A 16,328-nucleotide genomic window follows, 5' to 3' on the forward strand; every position below is an offset into this window, starting at 1 on the left:
ATAATTTGTGGGGCATCAAATTTTCTCCCTGTCCCAGAAATGTTTCATATTTCTTTCACTCAAGTTAATTATTTAGTAAAGGCTTTTTTTCTTTTTTCCATTAGGACTTTGCTAAAATTGTAAGGGTAACTAATCCGCCAGGATCCAAGGAATCCATTACAGCAGTAAGTTTAGAGCGTGCATCGGAATCACCGGGAAGGCTTATTAAAACTCAAAGAGCTGGGGCGCCTGGGTGGCTCAGTCGGTTTAGGCGCCTGACGTCAGCTCAGGTCATGATTTCACTGTCTGTGAGTTCGAGCCCTGCCTGGGGCTCTGTATTGACAGCACAGAGCCTAGAGCCTGCTTCAGATTCTGTGTCTCCCTCTCTCTCTGCTCCTCCCCTGCTCATGCTGTGTCTCTCTTTGTCTCAAAAATAAATAAAAACATAAAAAAAAAATTCAAAGAGCTGGCTCATCCCGAGTTTCTGATTCAGTGGGTCTAGGTTGGAACCTCCAATTTGCCTAACACGTTCCCAGGTGATGTTGATACTGCTGGTTCGGTGACAACAGTTCGAGTCCCTCCACAACTAACGCATTCTATTTTATCTCAAATGAATCATTAAAGGACAGAAAAGCACACGGTTGGAAGAGGGCCAGGTAGCCCTTGTGTAAAATCTAGGACTGAGGTTTAGAAGCAATCCCTATAGTTTCAATGTCCAGCCACCAGGGAAACTGATATCCCAGGACTGAGGGGGTGGGCAGGCAAGACTGTAACCAAAGTAGACGTTTTGTAAAGTGCGCCGGGAATATCACCTGCATCATGGTCCTACCTAGGACTGGGTTTGATCATTGCTACAGATGGATATTTAGTCTTTTCATTGTAAACTGGCTTCCACTTTAGGAAAAGAGATCCTCACTTTCATTTCCTTAACTTCAAGGTGGTAATGACTGATGCTTTGGAGCAGTCTCAATAATTGAAATCTGAGGGGAAATGTTACTAGAAATGCATATAATATGCATTATATTTTTGCAAGAGCAAGGCTCAAAAATGAAGACGCTTCTTTGTGTTACTTGATTTCATCTAGAAATTAAAAATGGACCTGGTGCCACCTCTGGGTCAACCTTGAGGGCAGGGTGGGGAGTCTTCTCCCGCCCACGGGTCCAAAGCCACGAGACTCTGCCAGCAGGTGGTGCAGTTCTAGCGCTTTTCCGAACGTGGGCTGAGAGGCCACAAAGCGGAGATTGGTTAGCTCAGGAGCCTCGCCCACCGCCGCGCTCCGCCCCTCGCGCTCCGGGATCACAACACCGTCAGGCCACCGCACGGCACCGCCCCATATGTCGCAGAAGCCCAGGCGCGGATTCCTTTTTGGGTGCTGAGTTCGTGGCGGAGAATTTGCTCGGAATGCTAATCGGGGCCGAAATAAATACATATTCCGCTGAGGAGTGGGATCGGAATTGGGGAAACAGTCTCCAAACGCTCCCATTTGCTAAAACCTCCTCGCCCACGGTCCCCAGCCCAGGAAAGACAAAAACGGGGGAAAGTTAAAACCTCAAAACCACACGCTTTCGGAAATATCCTCCCAGGCCAGATTCCAGAAGTTCGGCTGCCCTGGTCTGGGATCCCTACCCTATATCGCACCCCCAGAACCTTAGAACCACGAAAAGCTAAGCTGGTAACCCAGAGGCCGCCCCGCCTGGTGCCCGTGGCACAGTCCGGCCCAGCGGCCCAGTTCGGCCCCGCCACTCCAAGGCTGGGCCCTGCCCCCTGCCCCGCCCCCCTGGGTTGACCTCGCCCCGCCCAGAACGGATCCTGGGCGTCCCTGCAGGGGCACCACCCAGAAGGAGGAGGGGCCAACGACGCCTTCCTCTTTCCTGACGAGCGCTGGCTCCCCGCCGCCGTCACGCGTCCCCGCCCTCCGCCGGCACGGGATCCAGAGCCAGCCCCGTGCGCCGAGCCGAGCCGAGTCAAGTCGAGTTTCGCCGATGGCCGCAGCACCGCACCAAGGCAGCATGACCGCGCGCGGCCCAGCCCTCGGCCTCCTCCTGCTGCTGCTGTGTCCCGCGCAGGTGAGGGGACGCCCACGACCCGGGAGGGCTGTAGGGGGGCGAGGAGGGCCGCGAGGCTAGGGGGAGGGTGGCGGGCGGTGCGGCGGGGAGTGCGTCCCGTTCCCTGAGGGGACGCGGGTCCAGTGGCTCCTGGGGAAGTTGGTCCAGCGATGGAGCCCCCGGCGCCACCCCCCCCCCCCCCGACTCCGGTTTCTTTCCCCGGCCACGCACTTTCCCCTGTGATGGCAACTGGAAGCTGCTTGTTTGACCTGTCTTGAGCTCATTTCATCTGTGGCCACCTAATTTCTGGGCTTAGGATGTAGAATCAGAGGGAAGGACGAAAGTGGGTACAGAGAGGGAGGGATGTTATTTATTTAACCTGCCTTAAAAAAAAAAAATAGCCCTGCCACATGCACACGAACTCTATGAATTTCTTCACAATATCCGACCACTCCCATCGGACCAGGTGGGAAGGGAGGTAAAGAAGAAACAAACTGCCAAGCACCAAATTCAAAGTAAGTCAAATTGAAAGAAAGTCCTAAGTAAGTCAGCTTGGTTTTCTCTAGAGTGCAACTTACTTGTTATTAACTCTTTTATGTCTTCAGAAACTGAGGCCCAGCAGGGGATAATTGAGTTTCCCCTTGTCACAATGTTAACTAGCTACGGAATGGGGCCTAACTCCCTGGGTCAGCTTTTCCTTGGTTCAGTATCCTAGGGCATAAATGCCTCACTGCTATTCATTATTATTGTTGTTGTTGTTGCTACCTAAACGTTAGGTGTACAGCTTCATAATTTAATATCTGTATATACTGCAAAGTGATCCCACAAGCCTAGTTACCATTAATAACCATACAGTTGCCCTTTCACCCATTTTGCCCAACCCTCAACCCCCTTCCCCTCTGATGCCTAGTCTGTTATCTGTATCTATGATTTTGTTTTTGCTTTGTTTTGTTAGATTCCACATATCAGTGAAATCACCTGGTATTTGTCTTTCTCCATCTGACTTATTTTGCTTAGCTGTCCAAATGGCAAGATTTCTCTTTCTTTCTTTCTTTCTTTCTTTCTTTTTATAGCTGACTAGTATCCCATTGTATAAATACATCACATCTTTATCCATTCATCTGTCAATGGACATTTAGGTTGTTTCCATATCTTGATTATTGTGCATAATGCTGCAGTGAATTGTAGGGGGTACACATATCTTTTTGAATTGGTGTTTCCATTTTCTTCTGATAAATATTCCGAAGTGGAATAGCTGGGTCATATGATAGTTCTATTCTTAATTTTTTGAGGAATCACATAGTATTTTCCACAGTGGTTGTACCAATTTACAATCCCACCAACAGTATACAAGGGTTTCTCTTTCTCCACACCCTCACCAACGTTTGTCATTTCTTGTTTCTTTGATAATATCAATTCTAACAGGTACAAGGTGATACCTCATTGTGATTTTGATTTGCTTTCCCTGTTAGTGATCTTGAGCATCTTTTCACGTGGCTGTTGTATGTCTTGTGTGCCATCTGTATGCCTTTGAGGAAATGTCTGTTCAGATCTTCTGCCCATTGTTTAATTAGGTTGTTTTTTTGGTTGGTGTTGTTGAGTTGTATGAGTTCTTTATAAATTTTGGATATTAACCCTTTATCAGGTATATGGTATGCAAATATGTTCTCCATTCAGTAGGTTGCCTTTTCATTTTGATGATAATTTCCTTTGCTGTGCAGAAACTTTTCAGTTTGGTACAGTCCCACTTATTTATTTTTCTTTTTGTGTCCCTTGTTTTTGGAGTCAGATCCACAGAGACATCACTAAGACTGATGTCAAGGAGATTACCACCTATGTTTTCTTCCAGAAATTTTATGGTTTCAGGTCTTCCATTCAAGTCTTTAATCCATTTTGAGGTAATTTTTGTAAATGGTGTAAGATAGTGGTCCAGCTTCATACTTTTGCATGTTGTTGTCCAGTTTTCCCAATACCAGTTATTGAAGAGACTGTCCTTTCTCTGTTGTATGTTCTTGGCTCATTTGTTGTATATTAATTTTCCATATTTACGTGGGCTTATTTCTGGACTTTGAATTCTATTCCATTGATCTGTGTATTTGTTTATACCAATACTACCTTACTTTGTTTACTATAGCTTTGTGACATAGTTTGAAATGAAGGAGTGTGGTATCTCCAGCCTTGTTCTTCTTTTTTAAGATTGTTTTGGCTTTTGAGTATCTTTTGTGATTCCATATAAATCTTAATATTATTTGTTCCTGTTCTGTAAGGTGAACCATTGGAATTTTGATGGGTATTTCACTGAATGTGTGTGTAGATTGCTTTAGGTGGTATGGACATTTTAACAATATTCTTTTAATTCATGAGCACAGATTATCTTTCCATTTCTTTGTGTGTTCTTCAGTTTATCAGTGTCTAATAGTTTTCACCTCCTTGGTTAAATTTATTCCTAGATATTTTACTCTTTTTAACGTAATTGTAAATGGAATTCTTAGTTTCTCTTTATGAATTTTCATTGTTAGTGTATAGAGATGCCACAGATTTCTATACGTTGATTTTTGTATCCTGTGATTTTACTGAATTCATGTATCATCTGCAAATAGTAACAGATTTTACTTTTTCCTTTCTGATTTGGATGCTTTTATTTCTTTGGCCCAGTTGCCATGGCTATGACTTCCAATATTTATGTTTAACAAAAGTGATGAGAATAGGCATGCTGTTCTTAGATGAAGAGCTGTCAACTTCACCATTGAGTATGGTATTAGCTGTAGGATTGCCACGATGGCCTTTGTTATGTTGAGGTATGTTCCTTCTATATCCACTTTGTTGAGAGTGGTTATATTCATCATAAATGGATGTTGAATTTTGTCAAATGTTTTTTCTGCATTTATTGAGATGATCATATAATTTTTTGTGTCATCTTGTTGATATGATGTATCATATTAATTGATCTACAGATGTTGAACTATCCTTGAATCTGTGGAATAAATCCCACTTGATCATCATGTATGATCCTTTTCAATCATTTAGATTTTGTGTGCTAATATTTTGTTGCGGATTTTTGCATCTGTGTTCATCAAGAATATTGGCCTGTGGGGGCGCCTGGGTGGCGCAGTCGGTTCAGCGTCCGACTTCAGCCAGGTCACGATCTCGCGGTCCGTGAGTTCGAGCCCCGCGTCGGGCTCTGGGCTGATGGCTCAGAGCCTGGAGCCTGTTTCCGATTCTGTGTCTCCCTCTCTCTCTGCCCCTCCCCCGTTCATGCTCTGTCTCTCTCTGTCCCAAAAATAAATAAACGTTGAAAAAAAAAAATTTAAAAGAATATTGGCCTGTAATTTTTTTTTTTTTTTAATAGTGCCCTGGTCTGGTTTTGGTATAAGGGTAATGCTGGCCTCATAAAATGTGTTTGAAGGCTTTTCCTCCAAGACTTTGAGTGTAGATATTAAATTAATGTTTGGTGGAATTTGGTAGGGAAGCCATCTGGTCCTGAACTTTTTTGGGAAGTTTTTTTTTTTAATTTTTTTTTTTTCAACGTTTATTTATTTTGGGGACAGAGAGAGACAGAGCATGAACGGGGGAGGGGCAGAGAGAGAGGGAGACACAGAATCGGAAACAGGCTCCAGGCTCTGAGCCATCAGCCCAGAGCCTGACGCGGGGCTCGAACTCACGGACCGCGAGATCGTGACCTGGCTGAAGTCGGACGCTTAACCGACTGCGCCACCCAGGCGCCCCATGTTGGGAAGTTTTTAATTACTGTTTCAATCTCCTTGCTAGTAATCAGTCTCTTCAGATCTCCTATTTCTTCATAATTCAGTCTTGAAAGATTGTATGTTTCTAAGAATTTCTCCATTTCTTCTAGGTTGTCTAGTTTGTTGGCTTATAATTGTTCACAGTAGTCTCTTATGGTCCTTTGTATTTCTGTGGTATTACTTGTAACTTCTCTTCCATTTCTTAATTTTGAGCCCTCTTTTTTTTTTCTAGTCACAGACAAAGTGAAGGGATGGAAAAAAATATTCTGTACAAGTGGAAATGGAAAGAATACTGAGGTAGCTATATTCATATCAGACAAAATAGACTTTAAAACACAGACTGGGCGCCAGGGTGGCTTAGTCGGTTAAGTGTCTGGCTTCTCCTCAGGTCATGATCTCACGGTTTGTGGGTTTGAGCCCCGCATCGGGCTCTGTGCTGACATCTCAGAGCCTGGAGCCTACTTGCGATTCTGTGTCTCCCCCTTTCTCTCCCTCTCTCACTCCCTCCCTCTCTCCTCTCTCTCTCTCCTTCCCTGACTTGTGCTCTATCAAAAGTAAATAAAAATTAAAAAAAAAAAAAAACCCACAGACTAATAAAAGACAATGAAGGGCATTCATTACATAATGGTAAAGGGGTCAATCCAGCAAGAAGATATAACATTTATAAACATATATGCATCCAACATTAAAGCACCAAAATATATAACACGAATATTAACAGACCTAAAGGGAGAAATTGAAAGATACAATAATAGTAGGAGATTTTAACATCCTACTTTCATCAACAGATAGACAAAAAAATCAGTAAACATCAGCTTTAAATGACACATTAGACCAGATGGACTTAATGGATATGGACAGAACACTCCATCTAAAAGCAGAACACTCAATCTAAAAGAACACATTCTTCTCAGGTGTGCATGGAACATTCTGTAGGATTGCATGTTGGGTCACAAACAAATCTCAATAAATTCAGTAAGGTTGAAATCATATCAGGCATCTTTTCCAACCATGGTAGTATGAAACTAGAAATTAATTACATGTAGAAAACGGCGTCGGGGGTGCCTGGGTATCAGTCAGTTAAGCATCTGACTTCAGCTCAGGTCATATTCTCTTGGTTCATGAGCTCAAGCTCCACATTGGGCTCTCTGTTGTCAGTGCAGGGCCCACTTAGGATCCTCTGTCTCCCTCCCTCTCTGCCCTTCCCCCACCCCTCAAAAATTTTAAACTAGAAAAGCATCTCTTTTAAAAAAAAAGAAGAAAACAGGAAAACCCACAAAAGCGAGCATATTAAACAACATGCTACTGACCAACCAATGGGTCACTGAAGAAAATCAAAGGAGAAATTTAAAAATACTGAGAGAAAAATTAAAACAGAAATATGACATACCAAAATCAATGGGATGCAGCAAAAGCAGTTTTTAGAGTGAAGTTAATAGTGATACAGGCCTACTTCAAGAAAGAGGGAAAATCTCAAACAGTGTAATGTAACTTTACACCTAAGGAACCTAGAAAAAGAGCAAACAAAGCCCCAAATTAGTAGAAGGAAGGGAATAATAAAGATCAGAGCAGAAATAAATGAATTAGAAACTAAAAAGATGAAAAATGATCAATGAAATTAAAAGCTGGTTCTTTGAACAGAGAAAATTGACAAACTCTTAGCTACATTCACTGCTATTTCTGTGTCTGCAGTTTTCTTTTATTCATTCATTCATTCATTCATTTATTTTTAAATGTTTATTTTTGAGAGAGAGAGAGTGTGTGTGTGTGACAGGGAGAGGGGCAGAAAGAGGGAGACACAGAATCCGAAACAGGCTCCAGGTTCCACGCTGTCAGCACAGCGCCCAGTGCCAGGCCCAAACCCATGAACCGCGAGATCATGACCTGAGCTGAAGTTGGACACCCAAGTGACTGAGCCACCCAGGCACCCCTGCTGTTTTCTCTTTTAAAACTAGGGGTTGGGGCTCCTGGGTGGCTGAGTTGGTTACGCCCAACTTTGGCTCAGGTCATGACCTCGTGGTTCACAAGTTCAAGCCTCAAGTTGGATTCTCTGCTGTCAGCATGGAGCCCCACTTCAGATCCTCTCTCTCAAAAAGTAATCAAATTAAAAAAAAAAAAAAAGAAAAAGAAAAAACAGTGGTTGAAGGGAGGTGGGTGAAAGTCTAAGGATATAGCATAGTGCTGATTAAACCAGATGAGGATGCAAGAGTGAAGGTCTGGGAATTTGGTGACCTTGTGCCCCCCTCATGGACATGTCAGTAACGAGGAGGTAGTAAATCAGAAGGGAAAGCAAATTAGGGAGCTTCCCTGGACTAGGAGACCTCTCAAATTTCTGGGTAGTTCTTGGAAGCAGGTAGGTTTTGCTGACGTGGTGAGGGCCCAAGAGCCAAGAGAAGAGCTGTGGCTCCTTCCCCTATGTATGTAGAGGGGCTCCCCAGCAGTGTGGGCTTGTGGAATAGCACACATTTGGTATTTGGTGCCTGGTTGGGAGGGGGGCAGAAGAGAGCAGGTAAGTGGTTTGGAATGGGGTCAGTGGGTAGACCACTCACTAGCTGTTGCTTTGGACACATTGCTCTGTCAAACCTTAGTTCCTTTTCAAGACAGACAATACCTTGTAGGATAATTGAGGTTGTTGAGTAGTATGGCATATGGAGAGACGTTATGACTGTGGTAAAAACTCAAGGAACAGTAGCACTTCTGTGCCTTTAAGAAAATACAGCTGTTCAGTTTCCCTGGAGTTTTAGGTCAGGATCTAGTAGACAGGCTTCACACTGGTAAGTAGCTTTAACTTAACTCTGAAATCCTTTTACCTCAAGGTAGTATCCAAGGCTGATGGCCAATGAGTGCGTCTCCTCATAGGACTTTTCGGGTAGGTCAGAGGTTCATCATGAGTCTCTTGCAAAATGCCTGGATAGGTCTGTAAATCTTAACTGGAAAGATTCCTTTGTTATTTTACAAATTAACTCCCTCACAGGCTTTCAGCACACCTGAACAGGCTGGGGGAAGAAGGAGAGGGGTCTGCTTTGAGAATTCTTACCAGTGATAACATCTTGTCTGGGTTCAGTCTGGGCACTCAGGAAGTTCTTTCGCAGAATTAACAGACTAACTGTCCTTTGGGGGGATTTTTGCTTTTCTTAATTTTTAATTTTTACAGATGATGAAATAACATTACTAGATTGCGTGGCTTTTAAGCCTTGTAGTCACCCAAATAATGTGTGCAGTTTTGAGAAACCACATATATATCTCCTGATTGTAATTTTTATAAGCTTTTTTTTGAGGAACTTAGAGCATAGTGAGGTCTAAGTAGGAATTAAGCCATTAAAATGGCTTTTCCTGAATAGATCAGGAATGGTTTAATCTTTCCACCTGGAGAGCATTGAAGAAAACCCACATTCACCCCAATTTCAGATGGTTAATCTTTCCCAGTCTCTCCTACTCCTTGATTGATACTGTGCTCAGATATCTTATTAACATAAGTAATCAAGGGAAAATGAGGTTTTTATTTTAGCGAGTGGGCAGAAAGAAAACGGCTTGCTGAATAGGTCTTTGTATTGCCTCAGTGTTTGTCATATTACCCAGAACAAAGAATCCCTCTGGTCTGAAGACAGTATGATCTCTCTTTCCTGGGTGATCCTTCCCCACCCTCCACTCCTCCCAAAAGGGAGGCTTTTCAGGGTGTTTTAAGGATGAGATATTACCTACTGTGGAAGCTGGTGTTAAACCATCTCTAATCTGATTGTGGGCGCCCTTTCTGCCCTGTCACCCACAGCTCTGTGAAGGGCATCAGCTCTCTGGCCAAAAAAAAACGACTTAACGACTTGCTATCAAAACCCTGCCCGTCTTCCAAGGCCCAGTTCAAATGCTACGTCATCCGGGACATTTGTTATCCTGTTCCCCCAACTAGAATGCCTACCTTCTGAAGCCGTAAATCTGTGTTTATACTGCAGCAGCAGCTTTTACCTATCTGTGGGTCTTGACTCTTGCTCTCACCAAGAGTGATCCTGGGCAAGCCAGTGATCCCCTGGCACCTCAGTCTCTTCCTCTGTAAAGTCGGGTTAACAACTATGCCTGTTTCTCACGGTGCTTATGGAAAGACAGAGAAATATTGTTTGAATTGAAGTACTAGATTACAGGCTCCTTGTGGGCAAGAACTGTATTTTACCAATTCCACTATGGCCAAGACACTCTTTTTGGAGTCATCAGATCATTGGGCCTTTGTGGGTTTAGGTGTGGGGATAAAATGGGGGAAGGATTCAGAGGCATTGCTTTCTGGATGATAATCAATAATCAGCTGAGGTCCAACAAGTTTTTTGCCTGGACTATGCCTCTTATTTTCAGTTTTTGGAATATTTGCTTTGGCAGGAAAACTTTGGGGAAAAAACCAAACCTGTCTCTATGCAAGCATGCTGTGGGGGGATTTAAGAAGGAAGCTTTAAAATTTGTTCTTTATCTTATTACTGTCCCTTGGGCCACAGAGGAACTTCAGTTCTTGTCATCCACTAGTTTCATAAATATAAAGTGGTTGGTGTGGGTAGTGTAGATACAAAAGTAGATCAAAGGAGTTACCTACACAGAAAGCAGTCTAAACTGTAAAGTGCTGTGTAAATGTTAGTAGTTTCTTTCTCTATCTTGTTCGTAGTTGAAGGGAAGAAGGATGAATACATAAAAATGTACAATACAATGAAAAATGTGCTCTAACAAAGGTAAGGACAGAATATTACGGGAGTCCATTTTTGAACTGACCTTTGGAGGGCGAATTAATTCTTACCAGGTGGGCAAGAAGAAAACTGGAGAAGGTAGGGGAGAGTTACCTAGTTGTTAATGAAAACCAGACAACTGTATATTTGAAAAGGGTGAATTTTATGGTAAGTTATCTCAATGTTTTTAGAAATGATGTTCTAGATTACAAGAATCTAAAGAAAAAAGAGTTACCTAATTTTTGCATAGTATTCCATTGCTAGGACACATCTGGTCTCAACACCACAGAACCCCTTTAAGATAGATGGGATTCTGCGTTCCCTGTTTTACAGGAAATTAAGGATATTAAGGCCTAAGTTTGTGCCAAGGTCACGTAGCTGATAAATGGCAGACTAGGGGTTGAGCCACGGTCTTCTGACTTCTGTGCTCTAATTTATTCAGATTCAAAATATTGGTACCAGATTACTTATATTTAGCAAGCTAAATTGATCAGCAGATGTTCAGCAGATGTTCCAGATGGCCAACAGGGCGTTTCATTCAAGGTTTGCTCCTAGTTCCAGTCTGGCTTCTCCAGAATCCAGCGATGAATCAGGGATGGGGTTAGCCTGGTGGCCTGGCCCTTTGTTCATTTGCCACACTGTATACATATTCCATAGGAAAAGACCTGTGCACAGTATACGTTCCCATCTGCTGTTTTGTTTTAGTCTCATGGCTTTTGGATTATTTTTCAAATTTGTGAGTGCTAAGGCTCAGAAATGTCTGATGCCAACTAGTCGTGTGACCTTGGGCAAGTCACTTAAACTTCAAGCTAGTGGGGTTATTTGTAGAGTGAAGACTTGCTGAGCCTATCTAAAAATGTATGAAGTAAACACCCATTTATAGGCACACCTAGTGGTCACACAAATTATCCGTTGTTACGTGGATATGTTTACCACATTAGCTATAAAAGAGAGTTCCAGAGATTTCCATCATTAGAAGTCACACCAGAGCAGCCTCCGCCCCAAATATCCTGCCATATTTTTTGGTCTGCCTACCAGACTCCAAGGAAAGAGCAGGCAGCTTAATCTCTGGATAGGATTCTCTGTGTCTCTCCATCCTATCCTGCGTTGTCCTGACTGGCCAGGCCAGCCCCCTTGCTCCCTGCAGAGGCCTCTCCCTACCCCCTAACCAACCCTCCCTTGCTGGAGCTTGAGCTGGTGTGTCTCCGGGTTCTGCCATGAACTTTACCCATCCAAGACAGTGGCAGAGGTGAGAGGACCCGGCCCTCCACTCCACGTGCCGTGGGGTGGCCGAGAGCAGGCCCAGAACTGAGGGTGGTCAGTGGTGGTAACATGACTTGACAGCAGCCTGGAGATGTACTTAGAAAGTTGTAAATGGTCATCATTATTTCCACAAGTGAACACATTTAGGTAGAAAGAGGGTAGTGGCTGGGACAGCCCATCATTGGTGCACAGTGAAAATCTGAGGACACATCTATACAAACTGAGCTGGAGTTTGAGCAGTGCAGCAGCTAGGGGGTGAGGATAGCAGATAGGATGGAGAATGCGTAACCTGGCCTTCAAAATCTTCTTTCTCACTGTTGGTTTTGTTACTTAGGAGCCATGTGACCTTAGAGAATCTTCTGTGAGCCTTGGTTTCCGTACCTACAAAATGCTGCAATACTACTCCAGAGGTTATCTGAGATATACATGAGGCAATGAGGGAAGGGATCACTGAACTTCATGCCTGGCATGTGGTTGATGTTCACTAAGCATTTTGTTATGAGTTAGTTAATACTTGAGATTTATTAAAGGCCGCCTGGAGTGTAGGATTCTGTTGCTGATGCTCAGAGCTTCTCCATCTGATAAGATGTGCCTTTATAGAGTTCCCTATTAGAGTCTGTTTTGCAGTTGGTGTAGTTGTCGACATATAGCAGAAGGGGTTTTTTTGGGGTTTTTTGGGGTTTTTTTTTTTTTTTTTTTTTTGCTGAACTACTATTGTTGAAAGGAACTTCCCAGGGCACCTGGGTGGCTTCAGTCTGTTAAGCCTCCGAGTCTTGATTTCGGCTCAGGTCATGATCGCATGAACTGTGAGATCGACCTCTGTGCTGACAACACTGAGCCTGCTTGGGATTCTCTCTTTCCCCTTCTCCCTCTGCCCCTCCCCTGTTGCGCTTTTTCTCTCTCAAAATAAATAAACTTTAAAAAAAAGAGAGAAAGAAAGAAACTTCTATCCACTCATCTAGCCAATAATTAAACCCTAGAGCATGTTGCGAAACAGCCATGTGACCTAACCTTTAAAAGTAGAGATGCTCTAGCCTTGTAACTACTAAATTCTCGTTTAAAGCCAAAATAACCAGTAGTTCTTACATAATCCATTTGAACTCCTTCAACTCATCAAGAGATTTAATGGTTTCTGGGTTGATGGACATTGGATAAGGTACTATAGAGACTTTGAAAGGAAATAAAACACCTGGGCTTCTGCCCTTTACACTTTTATGGTCTTACTAGGGAGTTGAGACAGTAACCAGAAACTACCTCTCTCTACATACGTAAATTTGCAGTTCTCATTCATTCTACTTCATCGGGCAGGAGCCCACAAATCACACAGCCTGGCCATAGGCTATTGTTACGAATTAAGTTTTCTTCATCACCCCTACACCCATCATGTACCTGTTGTCTGTGGTTGCTTTTGAGCTACAACAGGGTAGTTGAGTATTTTCTACAGAGACCTTATGGCCCACAAGCCTACAGTACTTAATATTTGGCCCTCTGTGGAAAAGATTATCAGCCTCCATCCCAGGGCATCCACATAGGAGCTTGTGGAATGTAAGTGAGGAGCAGATATCACTCACCGGAGCCCTGGGCTCAGAATACCTGCTGACTTGAGTGGTGAGGATGATGCCTCTGAACACTAGCCAGGTGCTGCCTGGAGCTGACCTACCTCTGTCCCCAGAGAGCTCACCTGACTGGGAGAGCACGGTGCTGGAACCAGGTGAGAGGAGTCAGAGTGAAACTTAATGGAGGTGACAAGTCTTGGGAGAGGCTTTTAAGAGTCGGGGGACATTCCAAGATGGGTAGGGCTGAAACCTGTGAAGAAGCACTGGAGTCTGGCCTTGGGGACCTGGATGAACTCAGAGAAGGGCTGTTTAAGCTGAGCCAAAAGCCAGCCTGTGCAGGGTCATCCAGATGTATTTGTGAAAAAGCTGTTTAGAAGTTACCACACCTTCTTAATGATAGAGAACAGACAGGGTTGATGGAGGGAAGTGGGTGGGGGATGGGCCAGATGGGTGATGGGTATTAAGGAGGGCACTCGTGATGAGCACTGGGTGTTACATGTAAGTGATGAATCACTGAATTCTCCTGAAACCAATATTGCATTGTATGTTGACTAACTAGAATTTAAATTAAAAAATTTTTTTTAAGTTACCACACTTGTATGTTTTTGTGTGTATATGTCTCTACAGGTTTCCCTGTCAGGAGGAATTAAAAGCCTAATAGATTAGCAGCAGTTAAATCTGAGAAAGGGGGTGGAGGGATAGAGAAGTGGGAGTGGGACTTCCAGTGTTATTGCACATACATCTGTGATGTGTGGGTTTGCATGTTTGTGATGAGTGGGTATGGAGTCTGTAATTAAAGAAAGTTAGGGCTCAGTTGGTTAAGCGTCTCACTCTTGATCTCAGCTCAGGTCTTGATCTCAGGGTCATGAGTTCACACCCCATGTTGGGCTCCATGCTGCGTGTGGAGCCTACTTAAAAAATAAAGTCTATAGTCATTTATTTTTAACATTTTAGGAATGGGTACAAGTTAAAAATGCTTCAGTAAGATCGTTCTTTTGGTTATAAATAGCTCCATATGACTGGTTGATGACCACAAGACCAACTGGGAAGAATTGTTATCCTTTAGACTCGGGTCTCCAGGACTTGAGTGGAGCTTTAACAAGACGTGTCGTGTGGCACTCAGACCCATAGTTTTTTACTGTTTGAACGGATGGTCATGCTTCTTTGTTAAGTCCGAGTGTGATAACTGACAGAGTGCTCTGTGCAGTCTTTGCTCCTGGACTTTTCCAGGAAGGACATCTGAGCTCATGTTTTGTGGTAAAACATATAAAACTGACAGTGTACAGTTTTTAAGTGTACAATTCAGTGACATTAAAGACATTTTTGTGCAGCCACCATCCATCTCCAACACCGAGCTCATGTTTGATCAGGTGCACTTTGGGCTCTGGCAGACCTCAGACGTTGGTAGGTTTTATTTCAGCGTTGCTTCCTTCCCCAAGTGGATGTTACTGATACGAAGTCGGCATTCTTGTATCACGGTAAAGGCAGCTTTCAGCCACACCTTACCTTGGGAAGGCGTGTGCCCTGTGCATAAGCTGTTGGTCGCGCGGCCCACCCCTGGTCTCGGTGTCGGCATGTGCCGCCATGACATTCCAGAGATCCTGAGGTGTATCCGTCGTCTTTGTCGGTAGAGTCCTGACTGCCCGCTCTGCTGTGGTGGTTTGGAGACTGGAAATCCAGGCGTTTGGAAGCCAGTGAGCTTCTTGGTGGGATACAGGGATGAGCATGGCCCGGCCAGTGGTCCACTGAGGAGTGACCCTCCGGGTAGCGTGGGTAGGAGTTCCAGCTTCCGAACCAGCCAGGCCTTGGGTGGGGCCTCAGATGAGTCACTCCACCTGTGTAACCCTCAGTTTCCTTATCTGTAGAATGGTATTGTTCTAGTACCGACCTCATAGATCGGAGAATTAAGGAAAATAACAGGGGCACTCTTAGGAAGTCCCTGCATGCTGGGCCAGGCGGCGGCAGTGATGGTGGCAGCGGTGCTGGCAGCCCTCCCAGAAGCAGCTGGAATGATGGAGCTCAGGGAGGGAGGGGCTGTGCTTGGCTGGGTCGCAATAAACCCATGGGGGAGGTGGTGGTTGGAGAGTGGCCCTGGCAGGTAGCAGGGGTGCAGGGGTCCGCAAGTCTCTCTGAGTGTGGGACAGAAGAGGAATGGGAGGGAGACGAGCGTGCACCCCGGAGCCAGGTGAGGCGTCTGGAGCTTGTCTCAGGCGGTGGGAAGATGGCTTGTAGGCTTCTGAGCATCAGAGAGCTTTGGAGCCTCGGCTCAGGAAGAGCCCACCTGGCAGCTGTGCCTAGGGGACGTGCTGAGGTCTGCAGAGGAGGCGGCAAGGCAGTCTGCATGGGAAGGAAGGGGTGCCAGAAACTGCACCTCACTGGGAATTTCTCCAGGAGGTACCTGGGGCTTTGAAACCCCATGAAGAGAGATTGGTGGAGGAGGAAAGATTGGTGTCCTTTGGAGCACCTGGGGCACCTGGGATCGTCAGGCAGGTAACTGGAAGGGCAGCTGGAGAGAAATTGGGGTTATTTGACCAAGAGGGAGAATGATACCGGAGGAGCGTTTATTGGCAGGAGCAGGTGAAGGGATGCACAGAGAGATGAGGTTGAGAATGTGGAAGAGAGGGGTTGGGCGGTGGAGGTCCCCCGGGAGGCTGAGTTGCGCGGCACCAGCGGCACCAGCTGGGCCAGTGGCTCTCGCTTTCAGCTGTAGGTGAGGCGAGAGGGAGCTGAGGTGGAAAAGAGGGCTCCCCCACCGGCTCAGCTGTGTGAGTGATTGCACACCTGACCGTGCCTTGCACAGGGTGGGATCGGGAGAGGGTGTGGTGCTAGAGTGAGGACCTTAATTATGCAGGCAATTATATTTTACTGAGAGTCTGTTTCTGGAACTAGAATGTTCCAGTTTGAATCCTAACTCTGCCACTCTTGGGCAAATTAGCCTCTCTGTGCCTCTGTTTTCTCAACTGTAAAATGGGTATAACTGCACTTCCCTCATCAACTTGTGAGGATGAATTGGGTTAAAAAACGAAGAACAGTTGAAACCGTGCC

At 44.7% G+C, this 16,328-nt stretch overlaps 1 protein-coding gene across 3 annotated transcripts in view; it reads left to right on the top strand.

Moving 5' to 3' along the window:
• Positions 1-1,796: 1,796 nt before the first annotated feature.
• Positions 1,797-16,328, top strand: part of NPC1 (NPC intracellular cholesterol transporter 1) — a 55,346-nt gene continuing 40,814 nt past the window's right edge. The window contains exon 1 of one of the 3 annotated variants that reach the window (XM_040479224.1): positions 1,797-2,045. In XM_040479224.1, the coding sequence (XP_040335158.1) occupies positions 1,962-2,045 (84 nt within the window). In that variant the 5' untranslated portion in view covers positions 1,797-1,961. Of the gene's footprint in view, positions 2,046-8,591; positions 8,637-16,328 lie in introns of those variants that run through there. The other 2 variants (XM_040479225.1, XM_040479226.1) reach the window with 2 other exon arrangements.

Source organism: Herpailurus yagouaroundi, unplaced genomic scaffold (genome assembly GCF_014898765.1).
Source record: "Herpailurus yagouaroundi ecotype Mexico unplaced genomic scaffold, PumYag 142, whole genome shotgun sequence".
In the NCBI taxonomy this organism is placed as follows: domain Eukaryota; kingdom Metazoa; phylum Chordata; class Mammalia; order Carnivora; family Felidae; genus Herpailurus; species Herpailurus yagouaroundi.